The sequence below is a fragment of the Seriola dumerili genome, unplaced genomic scaffold (assembly GCF_002260705.1).
Source record: "Seriola dumerili isolate Sdu_G_001 unplaced genomic scaffold, Sdu_1.0 BDQW01000120.1, whole genome shotgun sequence".
Classification (NCBI taxonomy): Eukaryota; Metazoa; Chordata; class Actinopteri; order Carangiformes; family Carangidae; genus Seriola; species Seriola dumerili.
The window spans coordinates 356,214-365,142 of NW_019174375.1; the positions used below are offsets into that span (position 1 = coordinate 356,214).

General features: G+C 43.1%; 1 protein-coding gene across 1 annotated transcript in view; it reads left to right on the forward strand.

Moving 5' to 3' along the window:
* LOC111223890 (echinoderm microtubule-associated protein-like 6) overlaps nt 1-8,929 on the forward strand; it is a 70,217-nt gene that overhangs the window by 34,775 nt on the left and 26,513 nt on the right. Inside the window, exons 15-20 of the mRNA XM_022748188.1 lie at nt 3,327-3,445; nt 3,710-3,896; nt 4,038-4,143; nt 4,743-4,836; nt 6,845-6,945; nt 8,088-8,290. Coding sequence (XP_022603909.1) covers nt 3,327-3,445; nt 3,710-3,896; nt 4,038-4,143; nt 4,743-4,836; nt 6,845-6,945; nt 8,088-8,290 — 810 coding nt within the window. The remainder of the gene's footprint in view (nt 1-3,326; nt 3,446-3,709; nt 3,897-4,037; nt 4,144-4,742; nt 4,837-6,844; nt 6,946-8,087; nt 8,291-8,929) is intronic.

The following is an 8,929-nucleotide window of genomic DNA, read 5'->3' on the forward strand; positions in this document are numbered from 1 at the left end:
TGGTTTGTTTTTCACAGAGACATATATGGATGTGTTTTACTGCTGAGTGTGTTTTTAATGGAGGCTGCACCGTATCAGCTCCTCGTCCTTATTCCCATCAGCTAGAGCGCGGCGGGGCTCTGTGCGGTTGCCATGGTGATCATGAAACACGCCTTATCTCTGCCGCCAGCCGCTGCCTGGCTCGTGTCCCTGTGACTACCGTTAGCCAGGCGCCGCCAGTGTCGGAACAATGTGCTGTTTGGAGATAGAGCTCACAGTGTGTGTGTGTGTGTGTGTGTGTGTGTGTGTGTGTATGTGTGTGTGTGTGTGTGTAATAAGATTTATCACTGGCTCCAAAGTTTAATTGGAAAAAACAGGCGAACAAGGATTTGTTTACTATTATTATTGCATTTCCACATCCTCCCTTTCGTCCCTCCATCTCGCCTTTTTTCACTGTTCAATTCCTCCCTACCTCCTTTCTTCCTTTCCTTCTTCTTTTCTGTTTCCTCCTTCTTCCTTTTTGTCCTTTTCCTTTTCTTCATTATTCCTCCTGTCTTCTGACTTTCTTTCCCTTCCTCAATCCTCTGTGTTTGTTTTTGTTTGCTAGTACCTAAGCTCCAGGCTTCACTACTTATATCTCATGCTCCCAGAGGATGAAGCCTAATGACTTTGGCTAACCCTTGACTTTACTTTAGCGCCACCAGCATGAACATAATGAACATTATAATGTTAGCATGCTAACACACTAAGCAAAGGTAATGAACATAATAAACATTATAGATGTTAGTATGCTAACACACTAAGCTAAGATAATGAACATAATAAACATTATAGATGTTACCTTGTGAACAAGCTTAACTAAGATCATGAACATAGTAAACACTGTACATGTTAGCATGCTAACTAGCTAGCTTGCATAAGCTCAAAGCAGTATGTTACATTTGTGCTATTTCACTTTTAGTCTCCTCCACATTTCAGAGGGAAATCCTGCACCACATTTATTTGACTGATATAGTTACTTCTTACTTTTCAAAATAAAACACTTGATTATTGATTAATTGATGATAAGCATATAAAAACAACAACATATTGTTCAAAATTAGACCACTGGTTTCCAACCTATGAAACCCATCTAGAGTTTATGTTAAAACCTCATCTCACCGTAAAAAATTTAAATCATACAAAATGATAAATAAATAAAAAACAAGTAAAAAGAAACAGCAAAGACACAGTACACAAACAAAAACACAGTTAGTCTATCTGAGAGCTTAAAATGCCTCTTTTAATTTTCTTTTAAAAACAGGCAGTGAGGGCGAGGTGTCCACCAGGTGTGGGTTGGTGTTCCACAGGTGTGCACCTGTATTTTCATGGTGTGTGATTCCTGACAAGAAAACATTGTTTAGTTGGAGCCACTTGTTGTTGTTTGTTGGTATTTCTCCTCTAAATCTCTCAGACTGTTACTACAGAGTTTTGTTCCTCCTTCTTTCCTCTCCCATGATTCATCTGACGACCCCTCAGATTTATCCGGTGACCCTTTGGAGGGACCCGACCCCTAGTTTGGGAACCACCGGACTGAATTATCTAAGTGTGTATAAAGTAGTTAAATCCACAACAGTAAATCGTTCAGCATTGATGACTCCGTATTAATGATCTATTACGTAATATATAATAATGTGTCAGTCAAGGCCATTATTCTGAAAGATGAATACTTTTACTTGATACTTCAATTATACTTGTGTACTTTTACTTAAGTAAGATTTTAAATTAAATTATTTTCATGTTCTGTTCATACTTTTACTTTAGTATCTTGAGTTCTTCCTCCAGCATTGGTAAAATGTTAAAAATACATCTTCATCTTCAGCCATCAATGTTTGGTTCACACCCACCCAGGAGCAAGAAGAAAATACGTATATTTATTTCACATTTTCATGATTTTTCTTTTAGATTATTAAAGAAAAGAGGAAAAACCAGAGAGTCTAGATTCCAGTTCCAGTTAACTGGTCTGTAACTGACAGCGCTGATCCACCGTGACGCTCCAGAAATATTCACTTCTGAACATGGAGCGCAGCCAGACCCAAACCTCCTGGGAGCAAAGTCTGTGTGTGTGTGTGTGTGTGTGTGTGTGTGTGTGTGTGTGTGTGTGTGAAACTCTCAGACGGCTGAAACACGCCGACTCACCCTCCACAGAATAATCTGCATGAAGAATGAGCAGTCGTTTGTTCTGCTGAGGGTGGAAACACTGCAGAGTGTTCACTTCCATTTTCTAACCAGTGAAGAGAAGCAGAGGAACGTGAGGACGGGAGATGAGACGATGTTGTCGTTATCTTGAGATTTTGTATCAGTGACTGAAGGTTTATGATTTCACTTTCTTGAAGTAAAGAAATTTCAAAATGAAGATGATCAGTGTACGAAGACATTTTTTGACACCACGTCGATGGTGAGCCTCTGATCGATACTGAGAGAGCAACATAAAACAGATATATAACGTAATTATAATAATCATGGTTTAAAGTTATAACCTGTAACTTTTCCTCATTAAAATGCCTAAAAACAACTAGACCTGTGTTCTGTATGTTGATGAATTGTGTTCTTACATTTTCCCAAATGTTTCCATCAATTCTCAAACCAGAGAAATCAGTGATTTTAATCATGGTAACGTGTCATTGGTCGCCTGACAGTGACATCATATCCTCTATGATCATGTGTCAGTGTGTTTGTCTGACAGAAGCTCAAAATTTACTTTTATCTAGTTTTAAGCCACATACACTTTTTACACCTCGGGCATTTTCAACTCTATATTTTAAGCAGCTGCAGACGTCCTGTTCTTTGTCCACTGAAGAGCATCGGTGAATCTCTGATTTTTAAAATATAAACTGCTTTATTCAGTATTTTTTACTGGTTTTAATCCCCCTCCTTTTGTTGTGGAGAGGAGGACACCTCTGTGGATAATTCAGCTGCTGGTAAAAACTTCCTGAACATCTGGTTCATAAGTTACAGTCTCAGTTTCCCGCTACTCCACAGCCGCCGAACAGCATCAGTGAAGCTCTGATTTTTAAAGTGAAACTGCTTTATTCAGTATTTTTTTACTGGTTTTAATCCCCCTCCTTTTGTTATGGAGAGGAGGACACCTCTGTGGATAATTCAGCTGCCCAGGACATTTCCTCTAATGTCACCCTGCAACTTTACAGAATACTTATCAGTGTATTAGTGTCTGTTAACTCGCACACTACTGTTTTTTTACTTATTTTAATTGTTTACTTAAATCAGTTTTTTTAAATTTATATATTTAAAATTACGTTTTATGTTCATTACATTATAGTTTAGTATAGTTTTTTTTTATTATTAAGGTGTATAAGGAGGACCTGCCTCAGCTGAGACAGCAGAGCAGAGAGAAGAAGCAGCAGGTCGGATCTCTGAAGAGACAGAGGGGACCAGACCAAGGCCTCCGGCTGCAGTTTGTTCATGGGTAACATATCAGAGTGTGTGTGTGTGTGTGTGTGTGTGTGTGTGTGTGTGTGTGTGTGTGTGTGTGTGTGTGTAAAGGTCATGCAGCTCTTTACATACATGTGATGGCAGTTTCACATGAAAGAGTGACTGTGTCTGAGTTTCTCATCATCTCCCGTCTCCTCTAGTCTTGAATGGACTAGTTAAGATCCAGTTGGGTGGTTGACTGGTTCTGTGTGTGTGTGTGTGTGTGTGTGTGTGTGTGTGTGTGTGTGTGTGTGTGCAGGTACCGTGGTTACGACTGCAGGAACAACCTGTTCTACACTCAGGGGGGGGAGGTGTTGTACCACGTGGCGGCGGTGGGTGTGGTCTACAACCGACAGCTGCACAGTCAGCGTTTCTACCTCGGCCACGATGACGACATCCTGAGCCTCAGCATCCACCCGCTGAAGGACTATGCTGCTACGGGACAGGTGCGTGCGCACACACACACACACACACACACACACACACACACACACACACACACACACACACACACACACACAAGTTTAATCCGGGATCAAACATTACTGGGAGGAGCCTGTGTACTGTGTGTGTGTGTGTGTGTGCAGGTGGGGAGGGACCCAGCCATCCACGTGTGGGACATCCAGACCATGAAGTGTCTGTCGTTGCTGAAGGGGTTTCATCAGAGAGGAGTGTGTGCGCTGGACTTCTCAGGTATCAGATTCTGACCCTTTTCAGTCCTGATCCTCGGTCCACCTCTTTGAATCCAGACTGAAATCCCTCCACAGCTACTGAACTGATCGCTGTGACATTTTATCAGGATGTTTTCGTGGTCCTCCAGAGGATGATTTGGTCGTCCTTTACTTTTCTTTTGCTGCTATTCGTCCAATGCTGAACTGAAGGACACACAAACGCATTATACAGACAGAAGAAGAAGCTGCAGTTCTCTGATAAAAAAGATTTCTGGAGAGTTGATGCTCTGCAGAGTCTGGAAGTGGGACAGTGTGTGTGTGATTACATAAAATCAATGGGTGCAGGTGGATACGCGTTGCCCTTTAGTTGTTTCTTATGCACCTGGTGAAAGGCGGCCTTTTAAATCACACAAATCCTTAAAGCATGAAGTCTGAGAAAATGGAGACACTACAGTAAAACAGCAGTTGCACTTTACTTTCTACCTCTGAGACTTAATGAGAAGAATTGGACGTTATTTAACAATAGTCTGTTAGAGTCTGTTAGAAAGTCTGTTAGAAACCTTTTATGTGAATAATTAGTAAATATATATACAGTGTGTTTTCTCTGTGTTTCTCCTGCAGCTGATGGAAAGAGTCTGGTCTCAGTCGGAGTCGATGACGGACATTCGATCGTAGTCTGGGACTGGAAGAGAGGAGAGAAACTCGCCACTGCCAGGTACAATTTCTTCTACATAAACTATCATTACTGTCATTACAATCATTACTATCATTACAATCATTACTACCATTACTATCATTACTACCATTACTACCACTGCAGCCACACAACTGCTACTACAATTAGGTCAGGAACACGCTGGATGCGTAGCAGCTGCGGAACGTCTTGGTTTTAATTTCGGCACACATGTTCACGGGTTAGAGCCGACACACATCCACCTCCGAGGCTGAAACATGAAGCGTCAACACTGATGTGCTAAAAACCTGCAGTTCCTCTAACGACCACTAGAGTCTGGCTCCAACAGTGAGTCAGTCCCCATAGACTCCCATGTTAAAATGTCCAACTTTACAGCAGAAATCAACATGTTTACAGCCTGGTGCAAAAACTATTTTGGTCTCTAGAGCTAATTTCCTCCTTCACCTGTTTATATAACTCACCTGTTTACATTTTATGAAGGACTACAGTTATGGAGGATTGAGGGCGTGGCAGGTGCCCCTCCTCTTTGCCCATTTTTGGATTAGCTGACAGTTAGGGGCGGAGTCAGACAATGCCAACATGGTGACGGTGGAGCAGCTCACTCTGAGCTTCAGAAACCTGTGGGTGACGTCACAGAGGCTGCGTCCATCTGTATTTACAGTCTGTGGTTTCTCACCTGACGGCTGCACCAGCAATATTACACAAAACTGACACCTTCCACTATAGCCGTCTCTGTCTAGGCTGAATCTGAATCTGAATACAAGGCAGACAAGAAATATATATATTTTCAACCAAATTTATTAATAACGAAGAGAAATCCAATATTACAGTAACCTGTAAACTATACATATTTTATTACTACTCATCATAGCAGTGGAAGTACAACTACTACTAGGCCTGTTACAACTACTGAGAACAGCTGTCAGCTCTACTACACTGACGTCACTGCTACTACTGGTAGTGTTACTGCTACTGGTACAACTGGTTGTGTCTGTTGTGACTGCTGATACTGTTCTGCTGTTGTTCTCCTTCTGCTGCTTTTAACTTTGCTGTTCAGATGGAACTTGTGAAAGAATTTCTTCCTTTAAGTCTGTAAATGTCGACACTCGAGATCAGTGAGCAGCTGCTACACTGTCATCCACCCACAGTTGCCGTAGTAACCAAGGTTAGCAGGCGTCTTGTTGACAGTGAGTGTAGGAGGGTTTGAGGGAGAGTAGGAGGCGTCTCAGAGTCCCAGGGACAGACGTTCTGCACACTGAGACAAGAGTCAAGGAAGATGCTCAACGTGGGGTCACGTCTGGGTTGAAGCGTCCAGTAGGAGTTTGACATAATGGGAATATAGTTGGTAACATGTGACAACTTATAGGTTTATATACATCTGTGCTTCAAGCAACAATAAATACTTCGGCTTAAAGCTCCTCCAGTGTAAAGGTCTGTGTCCATGTGTAGTGTGATTATAGATCAGGTCTAGCTTCTATATTAATACTGTGAAAGTATCAAAGCCTCAGTCCACAGAGAAATGCACACAGCCTGTATTCAGAAACTGAGCCTTAAAACCAGCCGTCAGGACTTCTGGAACTTTGTGATGTCACAACAAAGCAGTCACCAAGCCCCGCCCACCTGGACCCACCATCCAAACCTTGCAGGATTTGGTTTCTCTCAGTGTTTTTACCTGAAATCTGCTTTATTTTTATTGGATCACTCAGAAAACAGTCAGCCAATCAGAAGAGAGGCTCAGAGCCTCCTCTAGTCTGATTGGCTCACCAACCTGTTGTTACCAGAGCTCCAGAGAGAAGCCTGAGAGATGGTTTTTGTTTCTTAAAACCACAAATATATCTTTTGATGGATCAACACTTCAAATAAAACACAGAAGAAGAAGGAAATATGGAGCTTTAAGACATCGATGTCTCCAGAAAACTCCATCACAGAGCGTTTCCTGTTTCCTCCTTCAACACACTGTTAGTATTTATAGGTTGTGTACAGTTGAAGCCAGATACTGAACCTTTGACTTGTGTCTCTCTTTCTTTAGGGGCCATAAGGAGAAGATATTTGTGGTGAAGTGTAATCCCATGCTGATGGACAAACTGGTCACTGTGGGAATCAAACACATCAAGTTCTGGCAGCATGCAGGTAACATGCAGCAAAGCAGGTTTTATCCCAGTGACAACTTTTACCATGCAGTGTTTTTCTGGTGCTTTACTTAAATCCCCGCTCGTTCACGATAAAGTTATTTATACTCTGTTGTCCTTCCCTGACCTTTTGCTGCTGCAGCAGACGGTGTCCCAGAAGAGACAATTAAAGTTTAAATGAATCTAATGAGTTCTGTCTGAAACATCTGTGAAGTTTAGTGACCTTTAGCCAGAAGTTTTCAAAGTAAGAAGTGAAGATGATGCAAACAAAAAAAAACAGGAAGTTGGTTATTGTAGTTTGGTCCGCTGGCGACTGCTGCAATTAACATTAAATACCACACACTTTCTGAGTCGCAACTGAACACACATGACGTGATGCATGTGTTTTCATATTCAGTGTGACTGACACGTTCAGTCGGCGTCATTATCTCCGATGAAATCAGTCCATTTAGAAATCATAGGAGTACGTGGTCTACGAAAGTGCGGTCCGCCGTAGCCGCCGTACACCAGGACGATCTGGTCTACGGAGGATTTTCACTTTGTGTCACCAGCTGTTCCCCGCTCCTGTCGCCTAGCAACCTTAACAACATGTAACTTTTTACTGCTATTGTTTTTCGAGTTTGTCCGTCCGTCTCATTCTCTCGGACACGAGGTCTCAGTAACGCCTTGACCGAACTTCTTCAACTTTGGCACAGACATTCACTTCGACTCAAGGACGAACTGATTATATGATTAGATTTTGGAGGTTAAAGGTCAAGGTCACAGTGACCTCACAAATTTTTTTTTTTTAGCTATGAGTCAAGACACAAAATGGTTAATATTTTATATGACAGGGATGTAACCTTAAACTAGTCTGAGAGGCGGAGGGAGACGACCATGAGGAGGTGATGCTAGTTTGAGGTTGAGGTTTTAACAGTTGTACCATCAGCTGTTGATCTGAGCTGAAACACAAAACTTACATTAACAGTGTCATGCTCCGGCTCTCTGGCGGTGTTTGCTTTCGCTAACAGCATGCAATGAATCTTGGGATATGTTGGGCGCCGAAGGATCCACCCGTTGGAGCCTTCAGGGAAGCCCCTGAATTGAGACACGGCTTTTGAATACGCTCCACCTGATGTGGTGCTTCCGTCTCTGTCCTTCCAGGTGGCGGTCTGACCTTCAGGCGCGGTGCGTTCAGGAGCGTCGGCCGGCCGGAGACCATGATGTCGGTGTGCTACGGCCGAAGCGAGGCGCTGGTGTTCACCGGAGCTGCCACCGGAGACGTTTACATCTGGAAGGAACCGCTGCTGCTGAAGACGGTCAAAGCTCACGACGGACCGGTGTTCGCCATGTTCTCCCTGGACAAGGTGAGGAGGGGCTGTGTCTTTAAATCACAGCCCGCTGAGGTCAGACTGCTCTCATTAATCTCATTTTTATTCTGGACTTAATTAATTTCAACAGATTTCTTCCTGCTCTTTGGCGGCCCTCCAGCTGGGGGGCCCCAGGGGACTGTCGAGCTCACCTGTGCCTCAGAGCGGCCCTGTAGGTGAGGGCTGGAACGAGGGCAGCATCCGTGTGTGTGTGTGTGTGTGTGTGTGTGTGTGTGTGTGTGTGTGTGTGTTGATTCAGTACAGTGTTCAAATGAAAACAGGTTTTGATTAAACAGTGTGACCCGTTCTCCAGACGATCCTCCTCCTACTAATGGGCCCTTTACATTCTGTCAGCTCAGAGAGAGAGAGAGAGAGAGAGAGAGTGTGTGTGTGTGTGTGTGTGTGTGTGTGTGTGTGTGTGTGTGTGTGTGTGTGTGTGCGCGTGTGTGTGTGTGTGTGTGTGTGTGTGTGTGAACCTACTCTACTGTTGCACTCAGTGTTAGTCATGATGAACAGGAACGTCGGCTAAATGCCCAAAAACCTGAATGTAGGAGTGAGCAGACGTGTAGTAGATTTACTTTTTTTTCCTGCTGTTTCCTCTTCCATCTGTTTTCCTCTCTCTCTCTCTCTCTCTCT